Here is a 27,889-nt window from a genome sequence, read left to right on the forward strand (position 1 = left end):
AGTGAGGCTGGGAGCCGCCGCAGCGCTGTCTCTCTCTCAGCGCGTTCCCTGGACTGCACATCCTGAAACGTCAACCACGACCAGAGGGTTCTTTCTACCTTAAGGACAACAGGCCAACCGTGTCCCACCCAGCAACTACTCCCCCGGGAAAGGAAGCGGCCATTTCTCCGTCCACATACCGTTCAGAAGGAAGCCATTCATGTATTTTAAACCCATGTACTTTTTAAAGTCAGAAAGGGAGACCGCGACCGAGGGGCTGGAACCGATCTCCTCCCAGGCCGCACTCTCCTTTACTGCAAAGGACTTACCTTCTTGGACTTCCTCCTCAGGGTGTGGCCTCGGTACCACCCTAAACAAACAAGAGTTAAGCATTAGTGAAAAGAGGACCCACGGGGCTGCAGCTGTGGAGCCTCCCTGTGGGGTGTCAGCCCAGAATCCAGCAATGCTCAGGCCCCAGGTCTGGCAGGCAGCAGGGCACCTCTGGCGCTGACCCTCCAGCAGGTGCTTCACCTCCACGCGCCTCACCTGGCCCTGGGGCAGCAAGCTGAAAGTAAGAAGCCCCTTCCCAGAGGAAGCTGTCTTTCAGTCACCGGTCCCTAGTAGGCTCCTTGTGTATGCTCCGGCCCCCTCCCACTGCCTGCCTTGGATCAGGGTATGTCCAAGTGCACGTACCAGCATCCTCAGATCATCAAAAGCTGCCCTGCACAGAAAACCTATTGAGAACCAACTTCCCCCTCTCCTCGGAAGGAGCCTTGCCTGGGGCAGCTATGATCCCACAAAGCACTTCTGTGGCCAGGCAGTCTGCAGCAGGAAGCAGGGGCCCAGCAGAGGCCCACCTACCCCCTGGGGGTTTCCTTGGACTGGATTTCCCTGCCCCCATGCGGGAGAGAAAGTAAACAAGGGAAAACAGCAGGAGGAAGGACCATCCAGGACTGTTTACATCAAACACTGAATGGACTCACTCCAACAGCAGACAGACCTGACCCCACCCGGCACCTCCCAGCAGGCTGAGTGACCAGTGTGTCCCTGCAAATGACAGGGGCCCACGGCCAGTGACCAGTCTCCTGACCACTATACCACACCCTGACGTCGGGTGGGCATTTTCTTACCCAAACGGTCTGCAATCCCTCCAGGCAACCTTACCTCTGGAAAGAAAATCAAAACCCAGAAACAAACCCAACCCCACCACACGGAGCCAAAGGACCTCTTTGGAGAGTGGCAGAGAATACTGGAAAATGTGCAGGGGGTAAAGTCCCACCGAGTTGCATACATTATCAACATGTCAAACCCAGATGTCAAGGACATGCACACGTCACGAGAGAGGAAGCTCAGACTGGGAAGGGCACATCGCCCATCTCAAAAAGAAGCAGTTTTAACAACTGTGGGGGAAGGAGGTTAGGACCCAGCCATGAAGGTTTCAAGATGAGCAGAACATGAAGAAGAGACAGGAAGCCCCAGACTGAGCAGGGGTGCTGCAGAGAGGGATGTCCAGACATCGGGCACAAGTCTGAAGGTTACCTCCTGATGGCCACAACAGGGTCCAGAGGTTTCAGATATGCCAGCCCTGAGTCCACACCACCTGTGACAGTGTCCACAGACAGCCAAGTACAGGAGGGGCGGTGAACCTAATGAGCAGTTCAAGAGCCGTATCTGCTCGGGATTTAAAGGGCTGTCTTTTACCCTATTCTTACGTCCCTCCTGCATTTCAGCACTAATACGCCCATTGTATTCTGTAACTGACGAAGGATTAATAAGGATAAGGAAATTTCACACAGGAGAGACAAAAGCAGCAACCAAATAAAAATAAGAGCAAACTGTAGAAACGATGTATAAAAGAAGAAACCTAAAGACTTACACAGGTGAGAGAGGCTCAAGCCCACTAAGAAAGGAAAACTCAAGCCAGGTGCCGTGGTGCATGCCTACAATCCGGGCAGCTTAGGAGGCTGAGGCAGAAGGAACACAAGTTCAAGGCCAGCCTCAGCAACTTACGGAGGCCCTAAGCAACTTAGCAAGATCCTGTCTCAAAATAAAAAATAAAAAGGGCTGGAGATGTGTCTCAGTGGTTGAGCGCCCCTGGGTTCAATCCCTAGTGCCAAAAAAATTAAAAATATAAATTTTTTTTAAAAAGAAAAGAAATAAAAACAACGCACTGCTACATAGTTACCAAGAGGGGTAAGAACAGGAACACAGCAGGGAGTGTGGACCACAGCTGCCAGCAAGGGAGCAGCAGGCCCGGTGCACACAAAGGGACAGTCCCCATGGCCAGAGGCCAGCAACCACCTCCAGAGAACAAGCCCAAAGACATCAGCACACCGAGGCACAGTGGGACCGACAGGGTACGTTCAAGGCTCAGGACCCAGGGCACGGGCAGTGTGACAATCAGCCAGCCCCGAGACTGGGAGGGTGTTTGCAAACACGAGGCCCACAGTGAAGCAGCTGGAGCTGCAGAGGGAGGAGCGGAGTCCCTTCTAGAGGCAGAAGGAGAGCTGAAGCCCCGTTCATCACCTCAAACACACACCCCAACGGGCAAGAACACGCGTAAACAGGGGCAAGAACACGCGTAAACAGGAGTCCACTTCAAACAGCAGAACTGTCTCTTGGGGGAGCAAACTGTGGGGACAAGGAGGGACCGTGCTTAAGGTCAACAGATGCTACTTTTCTTTTAAATGGGCTTTCTATGCAAAGTGCACACCTACAGTTCTCTTCCCCAGGTTTTTGCAAGCATTATTCCTTCATCTAACTGAACTGTGTGCCAGAAGTTTCCTAGGTGCACAAACACAGCAACAGAGGGACCCCCACCTTTCCCCCACCTTGAGCTCACACCCAGAAGGACCCTCAGACAGGCAGGGGCCAAACCACAGACCAGGCTGCAAGACAGTGTTCAGTCCGAAAGGGAGAGAATGTCTCCTGGAGAACGAGGGGATGCAATATGTGACCAGCTGCTCGCAAAGCGGGAGGAGGCTGGGGTGGGCGACTCTCGGCCAGCAGGAGTCACAGGGCTTGCAGGCTCCACGGAGGCAACAAGAGACCCGCCCAAGAGACGGGCAAACCAGGGCAAGACCCAGTGCCTGAACTCAGGGAGGCCACAGTCCAGCACAGGAAAAGAGCAGGTAATTTTGGAATAAAATATAACAGTCATTAATACTTTTAAAAATTTAATGTCGTGGCTGAACCAAAAGGACAATTTCCTAATCTTTAAGTACAGCCTCCCCCAGTAAGGCATTCAGTCCCTGGACACCTCGTGAAAATGAGCAGTCAGGGTCATACCAGAGTCACTTAAACACCTGGGCTCATCCTGGCTTCTCCCATCAGGTTGTCCCTGGGCGCTGCCTGAGGGCAGGAGCCTGCAGCCAAGGGCCCCCCAAAGCTCTTCCCACCCCACAAGGGCCTGGCGGGTGTCTGTCTTTGCTCTAGGCGAGGCCTAGAGCAATTAACCACCATGTGAAGGTGAATGTGCTCTCTGAACCTTATTTAGTAAAGAGTGATCGGGGAAAGCAAGCCCCTGTGGGGGTGACCATCTGAAGTTACGTCCCTGGAACAAGCCTGGCCACTCCCTGAAAGGATCGCAGAGAAAAGAGAAGTTGAGGTGGAAGGCAGAAAATTTTTCTTGGAGTAGAAGTGGGGACGGGGAGAACAAGCTCTCAGACGACCATGAAGCAACGTCAAGAGCAGGCGAGGAAAACGACAGAGGTGATCAGTCCACTTCCGCTGGACAATGTCCCCAAGGGTCCCAAATTTGGAACTAATTCCCTAAATGGATCTCTCTGATCAGACTGGTTAAAACCGAAATGTCAGCTGTCAAGGAAGGGAGATTCACTTCATGTTGGAGTCTTTACAAAGAATGAAATGTTTTAATTTGAGGGCTAGTCCAGCCTGAAAAGAAGGCTCAGTGAAGACCCCTCAAGGTGTCGGACAAACAGTCCAGGGCCACTCTCAGATTATTTGGAAGTACATCACAGGGGACTGCTGACATCTAAGGAGGGCCCTGTTTAAAGAGTGCATTCTTCTTCCCAAGCAAGGAACAAGACTATAGTCCCCACATCCGGGGCTCCGGGGAAATCGTTAACTATTCAGGAATGATGTCACCGCCCAGTGTTTATTACCCAGGATTTCAAGTTCAACTGACCAGCGGCAAAAATAAAGAAGATACCAGAGCATTTTCCTTCAGATCGGAAAAGTGTCTGAGATGAAAGGGTTGATCCTTAACCTCTACTTAATTTCTCTGTTTCCTCTAAGCCACAGGCAATATGTACCGAGAATAGATAAGGAAATCCAACTGTCAGCTGTCAACATTGGACACAAGCAGCCGGTGCCCTTCACGACTACTGGTTCACTTGAGGAACAGCTCTGCTTTGTAGAGCTACAACTGTTTCCCAGCAAACGCCGCTGAAGCAAAACAAACAAAAAAAGAATTGAGATAGGACTTTTTAGGGTGAGACGTGCAAACGGAATAAAGTTTTAAGTTAGCATGCATCAGAAGGGAAAAAGAGCGAAAGTCAGAGACATGCATATTTTAATGCATCTGTGCTTCTCAGAGGTCCCCAAGGACACCTGAGCCAGGCGCTGCTCACCTGGTACACAGGAGCTGAGCACAGCTCATCCTTGTGCAAAGTGGATTGTGAAGATGGAGCTGGATGTTCAATTTGTTGATTGCTATGGGATGTCTGCGATTCCCTCTCCCATTTGGAAGGGTTTAGCTAAAGCTGGTCTAAAAGCAATTTGGTTATTTAAATGATCCATCTTAATCAGTTCTTTTTATTCGCATGCTGTATGGGAATCACCCCTTCAAGCAGAAAATGAACCCAACAACAGGAAAACACAATCTTAATATCCAGATTGGAGCAGTGGCTAAAAAAATCAAGCCAGGGCTGGGGGTGTGGCTCAGTGGTAGAGTGTTTGCCTATGTGTGTGAAGCCCTGGGTTCCATGCCCAGCACTGCAGAAAATAAATAAAATGGCAAGCCCATCACCTCTTCCCCTCCATGCAATGATAAGTACTACATAGAAAAAAAGATGGTCTGCTCAAATAATTCGCAAAACACTAAATATGAAAACCAACTGCCTGAAAAATAACAAGGACACTGGAAAGCCATCGTGACCAATAGTGCCTTTATTGAATAACTATAACAACTGCTTCATTGGACTGCATCCCACATAGCTGTGACAATCTGCTCACCCCTAAGAAAATGGGGGTCACAGATAAAAAGAAAAGGAAAGGAAATGAGAAATGGCAACTGCGACTCCTCTGAGACATGCCATTAACAAAACAAAGTGACAGCACTAACCAGCCCCAGGATCCGCACCAAACACATCAAAGCAACAGACCAAAAACTAAGATACCTTAAAGCTATTTCTTAATCAAGTGGTCGGTTATTAACAGTTAAGATTTACATCCACTTGCAAAATAAGGAGCCAACGAGGGTTTTATAGATGTTAAAAATAGGGATTTTTAGTTTTAGGTTGATCTTCAAGTCTTATTAAATAAAGGAGAGCTACCCCGATACCTTCAGCCCAACAGCAGCCACCTGCAAGAAAACGATCACAAAAACAGAACATGGTGACACCCGTTTTGGGCCACAGGGACTCTGAAAAAGTATTCCAACTGCCAAAACAACAGGAGCAAAGACACCAAATTAACACACCTTCATACGTTTCCAAGATGTGCACCGTGTCTCCGATTTGCAGAGAAAGCTCGTCTGCTCCTCTGGCGTCGTAGTTATAAAACGCTGTTGAGAAAAGAGGGAGACACATTAATGGAGGGAGAGGTCGACTGCGCCAGGTTTTTTGCGCTTGCTTTTAATGCTGTTGGCTTGTCAGACTGAGTCACCATCTTCACCTCATCCTCTCTGACACCCACAAAAGCGGCCCCTTCCTCGGGACACGAAGGCCAAGGCCATGGCGTCCAGACATCCCTAACTCCTACAATATCACACAACTGGGATGTATTTTTTTTAACCGGGCAAAGTGTATATGATGCAAAATTTGCCTCTTGAACCGTTGCTAAGTGCAGGGTCCAGTGACATTAGGTATGCTCACAATGTTGTACAACCATCACCCCTACCTGTTTCCAAAATGCTTCCATCCCTCCAGACACTCCGTGTCCATTCAATGGAAGCCCCCACAACTCCCTCCCCAGTCTGGCGACCCCTAATCTACTTTGGATCCCTATGAATCTGACAGCTCTCAAGTGGAATCAGCATCTGCCCTTTAAGTCTGACTGCTGTCACTTGGTGTGATGTTCTCAAGGATGCCCCAGGTTGTATCTTGTATCAGGACTTCATTCCTTTTTATGCCTGAATAATATTCCACGTCAGTGAATGTTTAAAATAAGAGAATTGAGGCCAGTTTAAACAGCACTTTGTGACTTCATATGCAGTCTTTTTTTTTCCATTAATAATCTTTTAAAAAATTTCCTATGACTCACTTGCACCTAGACTAAATACCCTTTGTAAACCAAACTGATAAAATTACCATATAACCAATACTGATACTAAGCCAATAGCAACGTCACAACCACAAAAGACAAAAATGCGACCCACATGAAGAAGGACTCACTGAGGGCTTGAGTACCTGTGCACCGGCCCTGCGCCACAACACGCCAAAGGAAGAAGTCCTTGAAAGTGACGGTGATACCCAAGAATGTCGGAAACCCCAAAGTTTGTCCTGACGTACAGCTAGCTGGTCCTGTTTGCCCAAGGGTCGCCCTGCTCTTGGCTAAGTCACTAAGCAATCAAGCAGTGGAGTGCAACCCCTCCTGTCCTCAGCGGTTCTGGGAAAAAAGCAGCAGTCACCTCTGTGCAGTTACAGAGGGTTCTAGGTCCCAAAGGTACCCGGCTAGCCCACCTCAGTTAAAAAGCACAGGCGTGTGTGTACGTGTAGGTGCGCGCGCATGTGTGTGCATGTGTGTGTGTGTGTGTGTGTACGTGTCTGTGCACCCATAAGGACGCGGCACTAGCGGAGAGCATGCCCCCATCTTCCTAACACCGGCCAGGAGGTGCACCCCTAGATCCCCCCAAGCCCCACACTCCGAGCAAAGCCTCTGCCTCCTAACACCCAGCCTCCCCGGCCCACCAGCCTCACCTGCACACCAGGGCGGCCCTCCCTCGCCCCGGCTCCCGCCGTGCTGTCCAGAATGCCAGGCCCGTGTTGGCCTTGCTCTTTCGGTTCTGCCCCCCTGAGCAGCCCTGGTGCACCCTTCACCCCCGAGCTCCTTCCGCAGGCACCCGTCTCAACTCAGCCTGGGTTGAGATGCCCCCAACTAACACGAAAGCCACACCCCGTTCACCGGCCCGGAGCCACCTCTGAGGACAGGCCCTGCTCAGCGGCCTCCACGCACCCCACATTCAGCCTCTAGAGACAGACAGGTCGAGCAGGAGACCCTCTCCCCGGCGCCTGCGTGGCTGCCTACACACGACCCACCCGCTCCATCTCCAGCTTCTCAGTCTGTAAAATAAGGATCATGACCCCCCAAGATTGTGGGTGCATTTTCCACCGTAAAGGTTACAATGGGGCACGAGGCTACTTCGTTAATGCGACAGTTCCTGCTGCCGTAGGTGGTTTGCTTCTTCTGCTGTAAGGACTGTGTAGCTTGAGCCCTTTCAGAAAATCCAAGGCAAGGACACTTTCACACCATCACAGAAATTCTAAAATCTCCCCAAATCATACCTTTATAAAAATCCATTTTCTCTGGTATTTTCCTATATTCCCCCAAATTCATAAAATGTTAAGTGTCCTCAACTGACAAAGATGATTATCAGTAGTTATTAAGTTTATTTAGCATTTTATAGTGACTCTTTAACAGGAAATAACTGTACCAGGTAAAGAAGCCCAAAGCTCACGCTGAACTTCCCCGGTTTGGCAAGACCACATTCTTAGTCCACAGGAGCCCTGACGCGCTTAGCGTGGCTCCCACAGCAGGCCCACCAGCTTGCCTGTCCTGCTACAGATCGGGGAAGAGCAGATGCGAACGATAATAAAATAAAAGGGGCAGGTCCGGCGTGACCTTGGACGTGGGCTTCTGGGAGGCCTGCACAGGCCATCCTTCCTTAGCAGTTCACATTCAAATGCCCGCCCCAGCCCCAAGCAGAAGTGGGCAGTGAGGATCCCACACACAGATTCAGAAACCACAAGTTCAACTATGAAATGAACCTCATGATCCATGGTTTCACAAGTGAAGGAAAAAAGAGCCCCAGATCACACGCGGGGTCAGCCGCAGCACTGGCTGAGCAGCCCTGGCCCTGTGTTCAAGTTAACGATTCAAGGATCAGATATGAGGGTGAACCAAAAGACTGCAATGTAAGAGTCACTGTCAAGAGGGTGGCAGACAGAATAATGTCCTCTACAGATGTCCCTATGGGAATTCCCAGAAGCTGTAAGGCTGTCCCTGACATGGACAAGGGGACACTATAGGTGTGATGATTTCAGGATCTTGAGATGGGAATGCTCAGCCTGGGTCACCCAGTGGGCCCAGTGAAATCACAAAGGTCCTCATGAGTGGGAGGCAGGAGAGACGGAATCCAGCGAGGAGATGAGGTCCAAGGGTCACAGGAAGGGGGAGAGCAGTCAAGGAAGCAGCAGCCTCTAGAGGCTAGGGGGCGGGTCCTTCCCACGGGCCCCTGCCTCTGGGCGGTGGATGTGAGTGCAGCCGATTCCTCTTCCTCGAACCCAGTTACCTTTCTTACCGGCTCAGCTTCAGATGGACGCTATCTGCCATAAACGTACATCCTGGAGGACATCTCAGCCCTGGACAGCAGAGTCCAGTGCAGAAGCCCAATCCTGCCACGTACCTGTGACAAGTGGGGAAGGTGCAGAGACCAGCCAAGCACGTGCCTTCCCTGCGTGCCTCCTAAAGAGTGGGCAGCAGCCCAGAGGGATGAAGCACATCCTTTTCCCAAAACTAAGAGTTAGCCCTCGAGTGTCCGCCTCAGCTTATGTGCATAAGAGGTTTGGAAAGGCACCATCATCACCTCTGCTCGATCTCCTGATCACCTTAAATACAGCCATCCAGTGATGACAGGAAAGAACCATGACTCCTGGGTCCACGGCAAGGGAGGAAGGCTTCCACCTGCACCAGCACTGCTCACCGTGCTAATGGCAATGACTACAGTCGATGCTGTTGCCACTGCTGCTGACACAACATCCAGACACCACTACGCCACTGGTGGTGTTGATCATTTTCTCAGAGAGGGCTTGACTGTGTCTTTGTGGTGACGATGTGATGGTGGTGATGACAATGGTGACGGTGGTGATGATGGTGATGGTGGTGACAGTGACGGTGGTGATGACAATGGTGACGGTGGTGATGATGGTGATGGTGGTGACAGTGATGGTGGTGGTGGTGATGATAATGGTGATGGTGGTGATGATGGTGGCAGTGATAATGGTGATGGTGGCGATGTTGACGATGGTGATGGTGGTGACGGTGGTGGTGGTGATGGTGACGATGGTGATGATGGTGGTGGTGGTGATGGTGATGATGGTGGTGATGGTGGTGACGACGAGATGACAACAACGATGTGATGTCCCTGATACAGACAAGGGGACAGTGCAGGTGTGGTGATAACGGTAGAGGTGATGGTGTGATAATGACGGTGATGACTGTGATGCTGACGGTAATGACAGTGACAACAGTGGTACAACAGCGTTCACTGACACCCACAGCGTCTATTTCATGGACTAGTAGGGAGTTCCGAGTTTCACATGTTCAAACTGATTCAGGGAGGTGGATAGAGAGTTTGTTCTCTTTCCCCCAATCAGGGTTTCCAGCAGCTCAGTTATCTATCTACAAGCAGACAATGGGGACACTGTCCAGGGTCAGGGTCGGCCTGGATGAAGGCCAGGGCCACACAGCCCTATACAGCCTCTTCCCAGATCTCAAAGAGGAACCACCCCATCAGGGCCTCAGACTGCCCTCTGATGGCTCCCTGGAAATCCCCCCACCCGGCCTGGAGTTCTCTGACAGCAAACACACCTGCGCATTCACTGTGGGCCACCCATGCCTAGAACACCCTGCTATGAACTTATTCCCTCCCAAGGAAAATTCCAGAAACAAAAGTTTGGTTTAATAGTCAAACCCAATCAGTGCAATACATCACATTCAGAGTAAAGGATAAAAACTGTACTGCCCTCTCAGTCGCAGCAGCGGAAGCCTGGGATGCCCTCAGGGCAAAGCAAAAGGCTGGACCCTCCCCACGAGAGAAACCCCAGGGCAGCCCACCACCCTCCTCACAGATGGAAACACCAAGGCTCCCGTGCTCCAGGGCACTGTGAGCTGCCGGCAGCCTGGGGACCCGGTCTCCCTTCCAGGCTGTCTCACCGCCAACACAGCCTGGCCCACCCTTCTCCACCCATGAGCCCCACAGCTTCTCTTCTCCCCCCCAGCACTGGAGTGGCATTCCTGAAGCCTCCCTCCCCAACGGGGCACCTGGCCCTGGGCTGTTCGGAGGGGCTGAACTCTGGCTCAGTCTTCCAGGCCCTGGGGGCACCTGACTCCAACCTGCCCGCAATCTCACTGCCCCATCCCTCTCCCCCCCAGGCCTCCAGCAGATGCTCCTCGCTGGGAACACCCTTCGCACTCTGCTCTGCCACCCCACTGTCTGCAGAGGCCTGTGGTCAACTCTGCATCCTTCCCCAGATCCTAACTGAATCTCGCCTTTCTCCAGCACCAAAACAGTTGCAGGCATAACGGAAGTGAATTCTTGCTCCCGAACTCTGCTGAAGCTCCTCCCACCTGCCAACCTTGCAGAGCTTATAGGTGTGTTGCTCCCGTCTGATCTGGAGGGAGGTAAACGTCCCTGACCCCCCACTCCCACACCCCCTGCCAGGTCTCATTGGCTCAGTAACAAAAACTAAACTTAACCAGATCACAAATATCTCCTCTCAAACAGTTTGCAAGTAAATGAAAGAAAACCATCATTTACTCCTCTTCAAAATGGTCTTGCCTTCTGCAAAAAGATCCAGGAGCTACAGATTTATTCAATCAACAGGACAGACACAACATCGGTTCTCCCAGCTGTTTTGAGTCTTGTCTTCTCCATCCATCAAGATGACCAAGGTGCCAGTCCTCCCCCATGGCATCCAAGGTCAAGGCACGTCCTGGCCACACCTACGTGTCCCAATCTGCTGGCTCGAGAGTGCTTCTCTGCATCCCATGTACCCTTGAAACAGGACTTCAGGATTTCAAGGAGTAGCTTAATAAGCTAATTGAATTCTTTCAATAAGTCAATTTGGGAACATTAATCGCTCTGTTTGTGATTTCATCCCCTTTGTCTACTCTTCAGTTGGAATTATGTTCAAGGGCAGCATCCTCCTGGGGCTCGGGAAGATGCAGACCAGGCCCTCAACCAGATGGGGGCCAGGACCCTGTCTATGTCCTGCAGGGCTACATTCTAAAGGGCCATCTGCCTGTCCTTGGGTTTCACAAAACAGTCTGTGCCAGCAACATACGCTGGCATGATCCAAACCTCTGTCAGCCCCTGCTCTGATCCACTGGGAGCTGGCGCTGGGGCTGGAGAGGGGGTTTGAGCCGGATGCAGCCCTAGGGTGCCGGAGCCCCACCCCCTCCCTGCTAAGGAGCAACCCTTTCACACATTGGGCCATTCAGGAAAGACTGGGTGGAAAGAATCAGAGCATTCATTATACACACGCTCGAATGTGACCCTAGGGAAAAGGCCAGACCCCAAGCCCCTGCTAGGAGATCTGCAAACAAAGTCAACTACACTGTGTGAACAGCTCAGCAACCAGCACTCCCAACAGCACAGGAGGCAGTGTGGTGCCAGGCCGCCCTGGGCCACTCCTGTGTGGAGCTGGGGGCTGGCACCCAAACTCTCTCTTCAAAAGGAGGTGGACAGGCACACCACTGCCTGGCGTTTGCCCCAAATCAGATTGGTGTCCAGAGCGGGCTATCAACTCGCTCTGGGGCAGGGCTGGAGCCTCCCAAAACAAGGACCATCAGAATTCAGCGCTGGCCACATCCTGTCTCCTCCCAGACGGAAGGGAGCTCCTCAGGACAGAAGCTAAGTCTCATTTACACAGGCGTCCCCTAACACCAGAGGACAGAGGGAGGGGAGGGGGAGGGCCGGAGGGGGAGGGGGAGCAGAGTCGGAGCCAGGCTTCAATGGGCCACTAGCATTTTTTAAAGATGGGATGAATGAAAATACTTAAGAATAAACTTAACCAATGAAGCAAAAGACTTACACGCTTAAAAAAACAAGAGACTGCTGAAAGAGATATGAGACACCAATGGAAAAACTTTCATGCCCGTCAGGGAGGAAGATGAATACATTAAAACATCAATGTCATCTGGAGTGATCCACAGATTCAACCCAGCTCCTACCAGAAGCCCAGCAACATCTTTCTCAGAAATAGAAAATCTACCTCTAAAAGGGCCCAGAACAGCCAAAACAACATCGAAAGAGCCGAAGGGAAGGCCCCACAGCCCCTGACTTTGGCACTTCCTCCAAAGCTACAGTGACACGAACACTGGCCACTGCACAGACACAAACTCACAGACGAGATCGGCCCTCACATGTGAGGTCGAACAAATCGGCAAGTAAGCCAAGACCTTCCAATGGGGAGAGGACAGACTTTTCAACAAATGGAACCGGGAAAATGGAGATCCACTTAAAAAATCAAGTTGGACCCTCATATGATTCACGACAATTATCAAAATAGATAAAAGACCTAAGCATAAAAGTGAGAGCTAGAAAATTCTTACAAGAAAACATGACATTGGCTTTCATAATGATTTCTTGATTATGACACCAAAATTACAGTCACCAAAGACAAAATAACTAGGTTGGATTCCATCAAAATTAAAAATAGTTCCAGATAAGGCAGTGCACGCCTATAACTCCAGCAACTTGGGAGCCTGGGGAAGCAGGATTACCAAGTTTGAGACCAGCCTCAGCAATTTAGCAGGATCCTGTCTAAAAATAAATAAAGAGGGCTGGCCTGTAGATCAGCAGTAAAGCATCCATGAGTTCAATCCCCTGTATCAAAAAAAAATAAAAATAAAAAAATAAAAAATAAATAAAAATGGGTATTACTTCAAAATTAATTAATGTAGAAAAGAGACTATTAAAAGAGTAAAAGGTGATCCACGGACTGCAAGAAAATATTTGCAGATCTTGCATCTGATAAGTGATTGGTGTTCGGAATATGGCCAATAACCTTTAGCCAATCACCAATCACCAAATCCACAAGAGCTACCTTTCACACACCCGGGATTCTATTACGGCTGCCATTCTCTCCTCCCCTCTTGGTGAGGGCGTAAAGAAATTCCGAGGTGATGCTGCTGGCAGGAAAGACAGAGCCCCTCCAATGCGCATGCGCCCACAGAAGCGCAAGCAGGGCGCAGAACAGACCCGGGCGCGTGTCACCGCTGCAGTCATCCAAGGGCCCAGAGACGGAAGCAACCCAGGGTCACGACAGACACATGACGTCACAAGATGTGGAAGACGCGTACGAGGGAGTATCACTGGGATGTGTAAGGAAGGGAACTGACCCAAGTCACAGGGAGGACATCGGGAGGACACTACGCCAGCGAAACAAGCCAGGCACAAGCCGGCAAACGCCGCGTGCTGTCACAGGAGGTCCCCAAAGTAGTCACAGCACAGCGAAAGCGCAGTTGTACTTGCTGGGGGGCAGCGGGGACAGGAGGATGGGGAGATGTGAAAGGAGTCCTGCAGAGGGACGGGCGGTGGCAGAGCAGAACGTGAATGCGCTCGGTGCCCTAGAAACGCACTTTTAAAGGATGAAGGCTGCGAATTTTATGTCCAGTATATCTACCACCATGTAAGTTTGATGCAGTGAACAGAAGTAGAGTCTGAGGTAAAAGGTGGATTAACATCTGTGTTGCCAAGAACTGCGCACACCCAGGGCTCCCGTGCACACAGCCAGGCAGACGCAGCAGCCTCCACACCCAGCTCAGCGCACCGGGTTCGAACTGGGAGAAAACACAGAAAAGCTAGGGAAGACGAGCCCAAGGTCAGAGAACCTCCCGTCAGCGGTCTGTGTACTGTACGTGCTAACAGAATGCCCGTTCCACGCAAAAGAGTCTCCTTTCAAAGTCACCCCGCAGTCCTCTTGGGCTTCCTATCTTTCCTCCTTTGCAATAGAGAGATTGTCTCCCTGCCAATAAAATCCCCTGTGGCCGTATTTCATGCACTGTTTGGATATAAGAATCAAGGAACTCATCTGAATAATTAAAGAGTCGGAGCAGGGGCATGGTAGGATAAAGGAACTGCCTGCCATTTGTTATTCTGTATTTCTTTCTGCCTTTTGGAAGGAAACAGGTGGGAGGGATGGGGAAGATAAGAGTGTGAAAAGAAAAATATAAAAGGGCCTTTTCTCGGATTCTAATTGAACTGATAGACACAATTCAAAGGCATTTTAATATCTTTCTTCAGAATAAAATATCAACATATGCCTTATCCACAGCTAGCCGGCCTCTACGCAGCTAGTCCAAAAGGCCACAGTGTGGGCACAGGCAGGCTGGTGTGCCTACGGCTCTCCCAGGGCAGGAAGGGAAGCTTCCGCCTTCCTACATTTTCATAAAGTCAGTTCTAGAGTAGAAATCTACTAGTCCCCTTATTGATGAAGTTTTGCAAATCCATCCACAAATAAGAAAAGACAGCTGACCTGAAAATCATCTCCTTTTGCATTGAATTCTGCTCAGCAGCAAGGAGATGCAGAGACAAGATAAGAAGAAGATTTAGTCTCTTTCATCATCTTTCTTCAAGACAGAAAGGTTATTGCAACTTGGGGAAATGCGTGCTAGTGAAAGGCCGGCACTTACCCCAGGTCAGGGGGGCTTGACGGGATTTTTACTGGAACCTCCCCTGGCCCACCCATCCCCAACTCTCTGCAGACCGGGCAGGGCAGACCCAGCCAGTCATGGAGGACAGAGCCCCCGGGAACGACAGGACCTGGGGCGGCCAGTGAGACAGCCGTGGGACCTCTCTCCAAAGCCTGACCGAGTGGAAGGCAGTCCTTCTTCCCCCTTCCTCGGTGGTAAGCCTGGCCAGATCTTGCGCCTCCCGGACCCGACAAACAGGTTCTGCATTGACAACAGTAGAAACAGGAGGCCTGGGGCCCTCACCTGGCAGGTGCGAACACGCAGGAAAAGGGAGGAGAGAACAGAAAAATTGGGTGTAGGACCACTTATTTGTGATACCGGTGATAAACCACGTCACATCCCCAACTCCTCTGCCTGGGTTTCTGAGAAAATTCCTAAATGCTTTGTTCATCTGAGAATATTTGTTCAATTTGAGAATATGAGGCCACTCTTTCTCCTTCCTTTTTCTTTCAGCATCAGATCATGCAGGGAAATATCAATGGAAACAATAAAGAAAGGGAAGCCCAAAGGAAGGTTCTGGAATGTGAGTTTACTCTTCTTCATGGCAAAGACTGTGCGTATAGCACCAAAAATATCTGGGTGCATATCAAATCCACAAGTAAAGCCAGTAATGGACATGGGCGAATGCGGGGTGACCCTAAGCAGAGGAGCCACAGCAACTTGGGAAGGCACTGGGCACCCATGCGCCCTCCCCTTCGGGCCCCTGTCCAGAGCTGCCTGGCCCGGCCTCCAGGCCCCTGTGGCCTCAGTACAAACCCCGCCCTGTCTGTAAGGCACCTCCCTGCACACCAGACAGAACTCCACCTGGCGACAGCCCGGCTCCTCACCACTGGGTGCACCATGAAGCAGGTGCCCAGGGAGTGTCAAACCCCCGCACAGAGGGGCGCACGCAGCCCCACACTCCAGAACAGCTCCTGCAAAACTGCAGGGCTGCCAGCGCTCTCCCCATCTCCCTCCATCACGCCGCCCTCCATCTCCCCACCTCTGCACCCCGCCCCGCACCCAGAGGGACACAAATGTTTATTAATAAGTCCGGACGGCAATTCAAGGTGGCAAAACCATGACCTGAATCCTAAGTGCACTGGGAAACACTGCGGTTTTGTTTGCCTCCGTTTCACAACTAGAAACTAAACACCAGACCTGGGTCTCGGCCAGCACAGACAACTCCCGAGGGCCGCCCAGGGCAGCCCCGACCCGGGAAAGGAGGCTCCGTTCTGTGGAGGCCCCAGGGCGCCTGCTCACACAGCCTCATTAGCAGAGTGCATACCTGGACGGGCTCCAGGGACCACAGAGACCACACAGGTCACAGGGACTCTGCTGGAGGCTGGGCAAAGCCGCTGCCCCACAGCCTCAGGCCTAGCCCACCAGGCGCTGGCCTCCATTCCCAGGAGCACCCGCAGGGACCCTCGGAAGAGCGCTGGGCGGGAGAAAGCAGTCAGGGCTGCGCAGCACCAGCCCAGGAATAAAGGATCCAAACCCAAGTCGGAAAGTCACCAGGGCCCCAGCCACGCACTGCCCTGTCCCAGCACTTCACAGCCCCCCGAGAAGACGCCCCACTCTACCTAGCAGAGCCCCCTAGCAGGGCCCTGAGCCTCCGCTTCAGCTCCACCCCATCCTCCCGTCCACACTCCATCACCCACCATCAAGTTCCAGGTGGACGTGGAAAGCAGGCTGTGCCGAAATACCCAAACACAGTGCCCTGCTGTGGCCCCGGGTGCTGGCACCTCCCTCTCAAGCTGCCTTCCCTGTGGCTGGTTCTCCAACCCAACGAAGCCATGAGCTGAAAACTGCCAAGTAAAAGAAGCAACATTCCCAGGTAGGGCCGGAAGACGGTGGCGCCTGAGCTCCAACCACACACGGAGCCAAGAACAAGGGAACCTCTGCAGCCGCATGCACCCCGGTGTCTGCAGAGTCGCGATCACGCAGACACTTGCAGCGGAGAGAAGCTAATGCACAAACTCAGGTGACCACTTCCATAAGATCTGGATAATTCTACATGCGTGTGCGCCAGGAGAAGAGCAGCCACGGGAAGCACCCCCAGACCCTCTCGAGATTCTCCTCTCGCGGCGCCATTTTCTAATTTCCACTACCACGATGAGTTTTGTCAGTTCTTGGAATCCATGTGTAAGTGGTATTATATGGATTTCCTCATGTCTGGCTTCTTTTGCTCCACATTTTCAGATTCACACGTGTGTGTTCTTTTTAATCAACGAACACTATGCCCCTGTGTCAGCGCACGGCCATGTGTTTATCTGTTCTCCTGTTGATGGACACTTGGGTCATTCATCTCCAGCTCGGAACTATTACAAACAAGGTCGCGATGAACCCTGCACCTCGAAGCTTTCTGTGAATGGGCCTTCAACCAGTGGCCATTTCTGCCTTGATCGGAAAGCTGCATATTGCAAAGGTATCTGGGGGCAGCAACCCCCTCCCCAAGTCTGGAGGGGGCCCCCTCTCATCTGCAGCTCAGAGGCAGGAGGCAGCCCCTGGGAAGGACTCCCTTATCGCCAAGGAAACATTCGGTGTCTTTGTAGTTTGTTGAAATTCCTTCTCCGTAGTGTTACATTACTTAGCTTTGATAAAATATAAAAATTGAAGATTAAAAAACAATCAAACCCTCTTTGAGAAAAACAATCAAGCCGAGCGCATGTGGGGTGCTAATGAAGAAACCTCACGCAGGCTGCTGGAGGGGCCCTCCCGCCGCCCTCCACGGCTCCTGGGGCCGGGCTCCAGCCTCACTCCCTCCACGTGGGGGCTGGTCAGGTTTCCAAGCTCTGTGTCCCTCTGTGCTGAGGGAGCCCCACCTCCTCCGCCCTGGGAGCACAGCCATCTGCACCTCCCTCCACTGTGCATCCAGGGGCCAGCAAGCGACGCGCCTGGGAGTGCGGCCTGAGGGCAGAGGGGCCCCTCCACCCACAGACGGCTTGCCACTCCCCAGAGGACGTTCGGTCCATTCCTCCCGCTCTCACCCCACCCCAGCACCTCACTCAGCAGGACCGGCACAGGTCCACTCACTTCCAAACAGGCAGGGAAGAGACGCTCCTAGGCCTTGGGACCTCAGCCTGCGAAGGTCGAGGTTACCCGGAGCCGAGAGGTCAGGCCCACCATGTCCCCCGGCCCCTCAGCATCATCCCGGGCTTCCAGAAACCCTGATGGAGGGTGTGCCCCAGAGAGAGGCTGGGGGCGCGTGCTTGCACACTCGGAGGGTAACGGCTGGTGAGTGCCCAGCTGCCCGGCAGCCCAGACACTGCCCTCTTGTTCCCGAGTGGGAGAATCGACACTGGCAGTGGCAGCTGGGGCCTGGACCAGATGTACGACGGGGAGAAGCGGCAATGTCCACACTCGCAGGGAGTGAGCACGCCCCGCACAGTCTGAGGGGGGCCAGGCCCTGCCTTTCTCGCCAGCTTTATCAAGCACGAGGTGACACTGATCCAACGCCCGCCTGCGGCACTGCTGCAGGAGCCAGCACGCAGCCTGAGTTTTTGGAGGCACGAGATAAATCTTTCCTTAGTTAATCACTTGATAAATTTGCCTTTCCTGGCTGGTGCCCCAAAACAGGGAGAAGACAGTGTGTGGTAACTGAGAGGTGTTTGGGGTGGGCTGCCCGCACAGTCAGGGCCAAAGATCTGCTAACAAAACTTACGTAACAGAAACACCGGCACGAATACTGATCCAGGGAGATGCATTAACACAAGCCAGCAGGCCGGGAGAGTCAGGCTCTGCCTGCAGGTCACTGCTAGCGTGGACCTTTGTCCTCCCCATCAGCCTGGTAAACCCACCCCTGGCCAAAACGTCGTGCTCTGCAGCAGACACCACAGGAATACCCAGCCAGCCCGCAGCGGCACCTGTTCCCACCAGAGCTGGCTACATCGTTTTCAGGACCCAATGCAAAAGAAAAGTACAAAGTCCCACCATCAAAAAGTATACAAGTTTCAAGACACCTAGGATACCCATTATTAGAAAGCAGCATCGAGTGTTGGTAAGAATGTGAAGAAACCTCACCCCTATGCATGACAGCCAGAGTACAATTCAGCAGCCATTAGGGACACTTTGATGGGTCCTCCAAAAGAAAATAATGATTCCACTGCCAAGGAATATCCCAGAAATAACTGAAACCAAGGACTTGAACAGATGCTTATATAGTGAGGTGCATAGCAACATTATTCATGATAGGCAAATATCGGGGGGGAAAAAATCAAATGTCTATTCACAGATGAATGGTTCAAATGTGGTCTGGCCATATAATGGAATATCACTCAGCCTTCAAAAAGAAGGAAATTCTGATACATGATACAACAGAGAAGAACTTTTAAAACATTATGCTAAGTGAAAAAAGACAGACACAAATTCTGCTTCCACAAAGTCCCCAGAATAGTTAAATTCACAGAGACAGAAGTGGAATGGTAGGTACCAGGGGCAGCGGGAGGCAGGAAAATGGAGCTCCTGTTTAATGGGTACAGAGTTCCTGATTGAGGAAATGAAAACGCTCTGGAGATGGGCAGCGGTGAGGCGGGCCAACAACATGAACACACGTAACGCCAATGACTGCAGATCCGGAAGAAGCAGGGATGACTAGCCTGGGAAATGTTAGGTTAGGTACATTCTTATCACAGTAAAAACAAGAAAAGTTCCGAGATGTAAGAGCAGCGCGTAGAACTAAGCTCAGGGTCTCCCAAAGGGGCCTTCGTGCTCCCTGGAAGCCTCCCTGTCCAGGATCTGGTAGCCCCGTTTGTAAGGGCAGGGCCTCTCCTGCAGGGCTGCTGGGAGCCTGAGGAGCAATGTATGTCTTAATAGTTGCTTCAATTGACTATAAAAATACAGCAGCACATAATAAAATCGCTTTTGCACTGTGGTAGAAATACTTAGCAAGAGATGAGGAATCCTTAACAAGAGGCCATAAAGCCCTATTTGCTGGTTATGGAGTTCCTGCTGCAGAGGACAAGACCAGAAGAGGAAAAAGGGAGGCCAGAGGCAGCCTGGCCCCACAACACACTCCACAGCGTGCCTACAGGGACACTGAATAGACAGGACCACTCGGGACGTTCTAAAATGTACTGAGCAGAGAAATGAATCTGTCTCCACTCTGTTTCATTTTTAACCTTTAAATCTCCATCGGATTTGACATCGGAAAACACGCTGACCCTGCAGTTCCCGCTGACCCCCAAACCCAACCCTAGTGTATCCTAAGTAGCATCAAAGCTGACTGACCACTGAGAAGCCCCAGCTCCCTCACACCCCAACACCAGGCAGAAAGCTCTCCTCCACCAAGACAGCATGCCAGGGAAGCTCCCAACCACAACGAGGACTATACCACGCACACTAATTTCTATGAGGCCTTCGCCCCAAAGGCACTCAGCATCAAAGACCAGGGCTCCGTGTACAGGGTACAGTGTATCAAAACGAGCATGTCCAGTAGCATCACCAACAACAGTACCAGCACCACCACCAACACCATGACGACCATCAGTAATACTACCACCACCACCATCACTATACCATCATCACCAACACCATGACGACCATCAGTAATACTACCACCACCACATCACTATACCATCACCAACACCATGACGACCATCAGTAATACTACCACCACCACCATCACTATACCATCACCACCAACACCATGACGACCATCAGTAATACTACCACCACCATCACTATACCATCATCACCAACACCATGACGACCATCAGTAATACTACCACCACCACATCACTATACCATCATCACCAACACCATGACGACCATCAGTAATACTACCACCACCACATCACTATACCATCACCACCAACACCATGACGACCATCAGTAATACTACCACATCACTATACCATCACCACCAACACCATGACGACCATCAGTAATACTACCACCACGACCATCACTATACCATCACCAACACCATGATGACCATCAGTAATACTACCACCAACACCATGACAACCACAAGTAATACGACCACCACCATCATTACTACCATCACCAACAACACCATGATCATCAATAATACTACCACCACCACCGTCACCACCACCATCACTATACCAGCACCACTGCAAAAACCATGACAACCATCAGTAATACTATCATCACTACCAACACCATGACGACCATCAGTCATACTACCACCACCATCACTACTACCATCACCACCAACACCATGATGATCATCAATAATACTATCACCACCAGCATCACTATAACCATCACCACACCTGCAACACTGTCAACACCACCATGATCACCAACACTACCGTAACCACCACCATTAGCCCTGTACCACCACCACCATCCCCACCATCAATAACACCACAACACCACCACTATCATCAACATCACCATCTTCACCCATATCACCAACACCAGCAACACCATTCCTACCACCAACAATACCACCACCATCACCCATAACAGCACCACCACTGCCACTACCACCATCACCAACACCATCATCACCACCACAACCAATCCTACCACGATATCAGCCCACCATCCACAATACCACCACCATCACCAACACCAACAGCCAACACTATCACACCATGCACATCAAGACCATCACCACATCACTAATACAACCGCCAGCAACACCTCCTCCATCACTACACCATAACCAATAGTGATACTACCAACACCAACATAACCCAGCACTGCATCGTCCTCAATGGAAACAGCCAGAGCTCAACTTCATTCTGCACCTAGTCAAACAGGAAATTCTACCAACTTCACACGCTTCTCATCTAACCCATCAACCCCGTGATGCGTTCCGCACACAAACACTCCGAGGCCAAGAACAGGAGGGAGGAGGGGGTGCTGCCGCCCAGGCCAGGTGTCCCGTGACCCCACTCTGGGAACACTCTCCCCGCGCAGCTCAACAGGGCCTGCACCGCTGCCTGCACAGCAGAGGCTTCTGCGTCCCTCTGCAGCCAGCCCCCTTTGCTCCCCAGCAGCTGTGACGACCGTGTCACAGGCCCCACGCCTTACTCAGAAATAATAATTCCACCAGCCCCAGGAGCAGAAGTCAGGCCGGAGAAGCGAGCACCTCGCCCTGTTGTATCTGGGCTAGACTCCCCTGCAGGTGAGCCCGGAAGAGACTTGTGATCAGTCACACAGTCCAACGAATGGCACATTTACTGCCCGGGAGCCCAGGGAGCCGCCAGGCACAGCGAGATTACCCGCACGGCATTCCTGCCCCCAGGGAGCTCCCGACCTCTAACCCCCTCCTGGAGCTGAAGCAGCGGAACACAAGCCTGACAGAAGGCTCATTAGAAACGAGGACCCCAAATCATGATGGGGCCAGGAAAACCTGCAACAAGCAGGTGCCAATGACAATGTCTTCTAACTCACTTTACGTCCCTATCACAGGACTTCTGTCATCTTGCCCACTTCACAGGGGGAAACACTGAGGCTCAGAGGTGACGTTAAGGTGTTGCTCAAGGTCCTAGGTCTAGAAGTCGGGAGGAGGCGGGTGCTGGGCCCGATTCTCCTGACCCCTGCCGTGTGTGAGGACATGCCCCACTGTGAGGCTGCGTGGTCCCCAGGTCCATGCTAAAGGACAGCCTCCTCTTCCTCCCTGGCCAGACTCCCCTTGGTGCCCCCTGAAGAGCTCGCATAAAGTCGGCCCAAGGTGTCAAAACAAAAGTCACACAAAATATCCAGTATCACACAAGGACTGTCACAAGCAAACCTTGTCACAAAGTCCTTTTTAGGTGACATATTTCCCAGAAACATGCTTCCCCTCCACGTCCCCCCTGCATCAGTGAAGCACCCACATGTCTGACACAGATTCACAGTCACGGAGAGGAGGACGTCCAATCCGCACGCTCTGGTCTCACAGGGAGATCCGTCCACGTCCCAGTCCCGCCCCTGCCCCCTGAAAGAAAGCAGGCCAGCCACCCAGGCCTGGGGCAGGCAGGGCCCAGGGACTGGACCCCATCCGAGGAGCACCTGCACCCACCCCCGCTCAGGATGCCGGGTGCTGCTGGACAGTGCTATGGCTTGAGTGTGAGGGGTCCCCCACCAGGGGGTGGGTGCTGAATGGGCAACAGTGACCTGATTAGCACCAGGAGCTGGAAGCGGATTGATCCACCTGCTGGATTTGAAAGCACTGCTGTTCTGGGTGGTAACTGCGGGCAGGGGCGACTGAAGGAAGCAGGTGACTGGGCCGTGCCTTTGGGGGTCCTGTTTTGCCCCTGGCACCTTGGTTTCTCTCTGCTGTCATGAGCTGGGCAGCTTTCCTCTACCACGCCCTCCACCACGAGGTCTGCCTCACCTCAGGCCCAGAACAATGGGCTGACCCACCAAGGACAGAACTTCTGAAACCGTGAGCCCAAATAAACTCCTCCTCCTCTAGGTGGCTCCTATCAGGTATCCGGGTCACTGCAATGAACAGCCAACACAGCAGGCCAGCTGTGCACAACAGCTCAGGGCTGAAGGGGAAGTAGGAGCTGAATGTTTGCCAAACAGCAGGTCCACTCCAAGGGGATGCCTTTCTGTAATCCACAAAGGCTCTGCAAGACTCGGGGGCTGTCCAGAGGGAGGACCACATGACAGTAGGAGCCGGGATGTGTCAACCAGTGTCCAAGACCTAGCACACTGGGCACCCCAGTAAGTATCTTCAGGACTCAGCCGAAATGCGAGGGCAGAGAGGGCCCAGGCAGCCAGGCAGGGAGCAAAGGGTCTGCAGAACACACAGCACAGCCCAAACACAGAGGGCTGAGGTCCAGCAGGGAGCCAGAGCACCCCAGGCCACGGTGAACATCTGGTGGTTAGAGGGAACGCGGCCTCAGGCAGGAGGGGAGGCGGGGTCTCAGGGGGACGGGCCCTGCCCTTCCACCCAGCCCCACACTGATGCCGGCCTCTGCACAGGCTGCGGGGCAAGGATGGGAAAGCCAGCCAGAGGGAAGAAAGGAGCCCAGGCACAGTCCCAGGAAGCCTGGGGTGGGTGCAGAACAGCCAGAGGCACACCTTCCGGGCTCTGAAGGGCTAGGCCTCCTGGAGGCCAGCCTCTGATTCAGGGCGCTCAACTCTCTGCTGCATCCATGTATGTCCTGAAGGTCATATGTGGGAAGCCAGGTCCCCAGTGCAACCGTGCTGAGCGCTGGGCTCTAAGAGGTGGTTGGATCAGGAGCGCTTGGTCCAGAGAGGGAGGGGCGCAGGGAGGTGGGCTGGTCATCAGGAGGCCCACGGAAGGGACTCCACCTCTCTGGCTCGCTGGCTCTCGCGCTCCTCCTCCGGCTGCACCCCGCTCCCTTCTTCCCCTGCACCTTCCACACAGGCAGACGCAGCAAGAGGCCCTCACCAAATGCTGGTGCCCCAGCTCTAGGCTCGTCAACCTCCAGGAAGATGTCAGATAACGTCTTTATAAATCCCCTCAACAGTATTTTGTTAGAGTGGCACCTAGCAGACTAGGCCACTCCCCGACCCTAAGTCAGGGACCTTTCTGCCTCACCCGCGGCCCAGGGGCATCCTTGCATCCCGGCCTCTCCCAGCCTCTCTGCAAGCTGGGAAGGCCTAGTCAGAAGCTCTGGCAGGCCTGGCCGGGTGCCTGCCTTCTTGTATCTGCCGCTGCCAAGCTGAGAAGGCCACGTCTGCCACCAGCCGTGAAACAGGAACAGGGAACAGGATCTGACCTTCACTCTCCAGATCTGCTTCACAACGCATGTGTGACCCCAGCAGTGGGCCTGTGCATTGGGTCCCAGCCGGAATCAGCCCCTACAGCGAGGAGCGTGCAGTCACAACAGAGGAGGAAGCCATCGGGACAGTTGAGTGACCCCCCCCACTGTGAGCAGCACACGCAGTAGGACAGCATGCACTGCGGGGACGCCAAACCCTGGGTGAGCCGGAGGGACCAGGCCGTGTCAACACACCAGCCCCGCGGGGTCCTGGGTGAGGTCCTGAGTGTGGGCACATCCAGAGACGGGAAGATCAGAGGTCAGCTCCCAGCGGGAGTTTAGACCACCCTTCCTTCTTTGAAAATACAATCAAAAATAAACACCTGCCTTCAGGATTCAAGAGAACACTTTTCACTTTGGGTCATCGCTCTGGTCCACTCCGGAAGGCACATCAGGGTGGCCTTGTTCCCCAGCCTCAGGGAAGAGGGGCCTCTAGGGCAGCTAAGGTCCTGGGGTCCCCTGAGCAGGGCAGGGTCCCCACACAGCTACGCCCACTGGAGAGCCTGGCAGGCCACACAGTGGCCAAGGCAAGGCGCCACAGGGCCATGCTGTGACCGCATGGCCGCCTGTGGGCACGGGCACAAGCACCAGCACCTGGCACCCTTCCCTGGGCTGCCTTCAGGGCTTGAGCCACCCTGGCAGGAAATGCCCAGAGGCCTAGAAATGACTGACAGCTGCAGGAACAGAGCCAGGCCCCTCTCCCTGGACGGGTGGGGTCCCGGTGCCGGCCACACTCCAGAGCTACGTGGCACCAGGCTGGGCACCACCATCCACTGCACCATCTCTCTGCAGGGATGGCCTGTCTCCATCCCATGAGGTCCCCTGCCCTCCCACAGGCCTTCCAGAGCCTCCGTCCACCAGTCACTTGACGGTCTCCAGCTCACACTCGAATCCTAGGGACCTCACTGGGGACATGTATAGAGCACCCCACAGAAGAAAGTGCCACCCGCACCCATGGACATGGCCTTGCAGACGCCCACAGTCACAGAAGGTCAAGCGCCACACCAAAAGGAGAGAGGAAGAAGGCAGAGACAGGAAGAGACGAGAGAGAGGGGGTCACAGAGAAAGAGAGAGGAAAAGGGAGAAAAGGAGCCATCGGAGGCGGGGGGAAGAAAGAAGGGGACGCCAGCAAAGGACACCGGGGACAAGACGGTCACCAAGCACCTCTGCACAGCAGCTCTTCAGGACCCGCCCTGCAGCCAGACTCCACAGCAGGACGCCAGCAGGGCAGGGAGGCAGTGGGAAACCTGCTCCAGGGAAACCCGCTCCAGCCAGAGCCCCGCGCTTGGCCCAGGCACTGCGTGCATCCAGCAGCTGCTGCCCGCCCCGCGCTCCTGCACGGTGTCCGTGCTCCCAAGGCAGTGCTGCCGGTCGGTCCCTGGACCCCAGCCCCGGGGGAGCCCAGGAACAGCACTCAGATGCTGGCTGGAAGCTGCCTCGGAGTCCTGGGTGCTGCCCTCCCATTTCCCAGAGGAACCGGGGGTGGGGGGTGAGCACGTGGCAGTTGTGCAGTAGTCACCTCTTCCCCATGGCAACCGTCACCTGGGATGGTGATGCTGGATCCAGCTGCCCTCACCTCTGACTCCTCGGGACGTTTACTGCTGGTGTCTTCAACTAGCCCACAGTGACTGGCTTTTAAAAACAAACCAGAGAGGGCAAGCTTCTTGTCTGAGTGCCCAAAGGCCCTTGTCAGGTCCCCAACAGTCCACAGTACAGGGCACAAACTGTGCCCTGGTGACAAGACAGAGCCTGAAACTACGAACGTGTCTTAACCACCATTCACGACAAGCCACAAGGGCGTTTAAGCTGGTCACTCCGGAAACCAGGAGCCAACAACCACAGCCCGCAGGTCCACCTGGCTGGACACCCGCTTTTTTGAGCAAAGTTTTCATTTATTCAAGGGGAGAGTCGAGTAGGTGCCCACAAAGGCCTCCGGCCATGGCTGTGAGAACATGTTGCTGAGTCTCCCAGAACAGCACAGCCCGGGAACATCCGGGGAGCCTGGCAACATCCGGGGAGCCGGGGAACATCCGGGGAGCCTGGCAACATCCGGGGAGCCGGGGAACATCCGGGGAGCCCGGGAACAGCCGGGGAGCCGGGGAACATCCGGGGAGCCTGGCAACAGCCGGGGAGCCGGGGAACAGCCGGGGAGCCGGGGAACAGCCGGGGAGCCGGGGAACATCCGCGGAGCCGGGGAACACCCGGGAACATCGGGGACCCCGGGAACATCGGAGAGACTGGGAACATACGCGTTGCCAGGGAACAACCGGGGAGCCGGGGAACATCCGGGGAGCCGGGCACCTGTCCAGGGCATGGCCCCGCCCTCCCACTGGAGGCTCTGCCCCCCCACTGGAGGCTCCGCCCCACAGCCAGGCCGGGAGACAGCTCCAGGACGGGTCCCCACCCACCAGGCGGGCGGTTCCATCTGTGCCGTCCCACCAGGACCAAAGGTTCATTCCAATCAAATTGTCACACTTTACTAAAAGGCGACTCAATTCCACCACATAACCTGTCCTTTCCAAAGGGGCACCTACCCTGCAGTCACAGCATCCACGACACTCAGGACACTGTCGGCCCCTTTCCTACCTGAGACCCCTACAGGGAGCTCATGCTATCTGCTCAATCCCTGTGTTGTGTGCGGGGCCATGTTCTGGGGGCTCATGACGAATGAAGGGGACAAGGTCCCAGGAACAACCCAGTGGGGAGCACAAGAGTCAGTGACAGGAACGTGCAAACTTCCAAGATGACTGCCAACGGCCCCAGCTCCCGTGCTTCCATCAGTCCTCTGTGGTCTCCCCCTGATTGTGGGTCCCCTCTGGCCAAGGACATCGGTGTCCCTCTCTTCTCCCTCCCTCTTGCTTTCCCCTGACTCACTTCCAGTTTTGACAAAACCAGCCCTATGTGAACAGTCCTGTGGAGAGACCCACGTGGCAAAGAGCTACAGTCAGCTCTGTCAACAGCCGCGGAGAAAGAACAAGGCCAACCCGCCTGCGCGCACCTGGAAGCCTGCACTGACAGGGCAGCCTCTCAGAGGGACTGGCCCTCCAGGAGACCAGCAGCACCAGCTGCCAGGCTGGAGCCCTCCCCGGCCTCCCCACAGTCAGCCGTGATGAGCGTGGTCACCTGGACTCGGGCGCGCTGGGCCACGTGCATCTGCCGCTCACACTGCCATTGCACGGAAAGCCATGGCAGCTCCCATCCGCCCTCCCTCCTCCTTCCCACTGCAAGCCCTGACGACATCACGCTGCAGCTTCGAGCCCTTCAGCACGACCCACTGCTCCAAGCACACAGTCAGACCCTCCACTGCTCTGAGCACACAGTCAGACCTTCCAGGAGGCCTAGGGAGGCCAGAAGCC

The 27,889-nt window shown here is 53.6% G+C and overlaps 1 protein-coding gene across 1 annotated transcript in view; it reads right to left on the bottom strand.

Moving 5' to 3' along the window:
- The window catches only part of DOCK1 (dedicator of cytokinesis 1), a 490,559-nt gene that overhangs the window by 437,103 nt on the left and 25,567 nt on the right, over positions 1-27,889 (bottom strand). Inside the window, 2 exon segments of the mRNA XM_079137291.1 lie at positions 309-349; positions 5,642-5,725. Of these exon segments, the coding sequence (XP_078993417.1) occupies positions 309-349; positions 5,642-5,725 (125 nt within the window).

Source organism: Sciurus vulgaris, assembly GCF_902686455.1.
Source record: "Sciurus vulgaris genome assembly, chromosome: 4".
NCBI lineage: Eukaryota > Metazoa > Chordata > Mammalia > Rodentia > Sciuridae > Sciurus > Sciurus vulgaris.